Genomic DNA, 1,054 nt, shown 5'->3' on the forward strand with positions numbered 1-1,054 from the left:
CGCCCCCTTTCCTGAACGTTTCCACAGCTGCTGTCCTCGGCGGTGATCAAAGTCCGATCAGTGTCCACCCAGACACGCCCAGACTGCGCCAAGACGAGGCTGGTGTTGACCAAGGTAGAGCCCGACGGACGTCTGACGAGGTCAGTTGGCAAGCGGTCAGGCTCCGATCGCACGCAGGCTGGTCCAGACTACCTTCAGCTGAGTAAGGTAGATAGTGGTCGAACAGTTCCAGAAGACGTTCACGTTGGCCCAGGTGACATCCAGGGAAATTCAACCAGCAAACGGACAGTGTCAGATGAACCTCAGACGACATTAGATCGCGAGTGGACAGCACCAGATAAAGGTCACACGACATCAGACGGTAAGAAAGTCAACCCAGTTGGCGTCCACACTGGACCAGATGGCAGCCAGACGTGGCCAGTTGGCGAACGTGTGGGCACGCCAGATGGCAGTCAGATGACATCAGATGACACGCAGTTAGGCCCAGATGAGCTCAAGGCGGGCCAGGATGAAGAGGGCTGGGAGGACAGCCCTGGCGGAGAGGAGACAGAAAGGCAGGAGGTCGTCTTCGCAGAGCGGATCCGTCCTCTGGACCACTACTTGGAAGCTATAATGAAGAGGGTTCTCGAATTTTCGGAAGACAGTGAGTTACATGTGTGCTGTGAGCAGCAGGAGTGTTTTGAATGAATGGATGTAATGGGAAAAAATTGGACGAAGATGGGTTGTGGGTGCGGAAAAGGGGGGGGGCAAGGAAATTATGAGTACGAGAGTACGAGGAACAGTAGGTGGGAGGGGAGGGGGAGGCAAGCAGATTTTCTAGGACCTTATTGTCTTATCTTGTGTGGTAATTTCCGGAGTAACTGTCTGGGGTTTTCCGAAGATTGCTCATTATAATAGACTGGTGTTGTGCAAGAAATTTTTCTTCATTCTTAGTGCGCCAGTTCAGCTGTAACAAAAATCTACCAAACCAGCAAAATCATGGTTTGAAGTACTGAACTAGCTGTTTATTGCTTTCCACCTAATTTTTTTATCCCTTTTTCTATTTTCCACATGA

General features: G+C 51.0%; 1 protein-coding gene across 1 annotated transcript in view; it reads left to right on the top strand.

The window, feature by feature from the left end:
• Window positions 1-1,054, top strand: part of LOC101863785 — a gene marked incomplete at its 3' end in the record, with an annotated part of 9,791 nt that overhangs the window by 7,364 nt on the left and 1,373 nt on the right. Inside the window, 1 exon segment of the mRNA XM_013080083.1 lies at window positions 28-643. Within this exon segment, the coding sequence (XP_012935537.1) occupies window positions 28-643 (616 nt within the window).

Source organism: Aplysia californica, unplaced genomic scaffold, assembly GCF_000002075.1.
Source record: "Aplysia californica isolate F4 #8 unplaced genomic scaffold, AplCal3.0 scaffold00004, whole genome shotgun sequence".
Classification (NCBI taxonomy): domain Eukaryota; kingdom Metazoa; phylum Mollusca; class Gastropoda; order Aplysiida; family Aplysiidae; genus Aplysia; species Aplysia californica.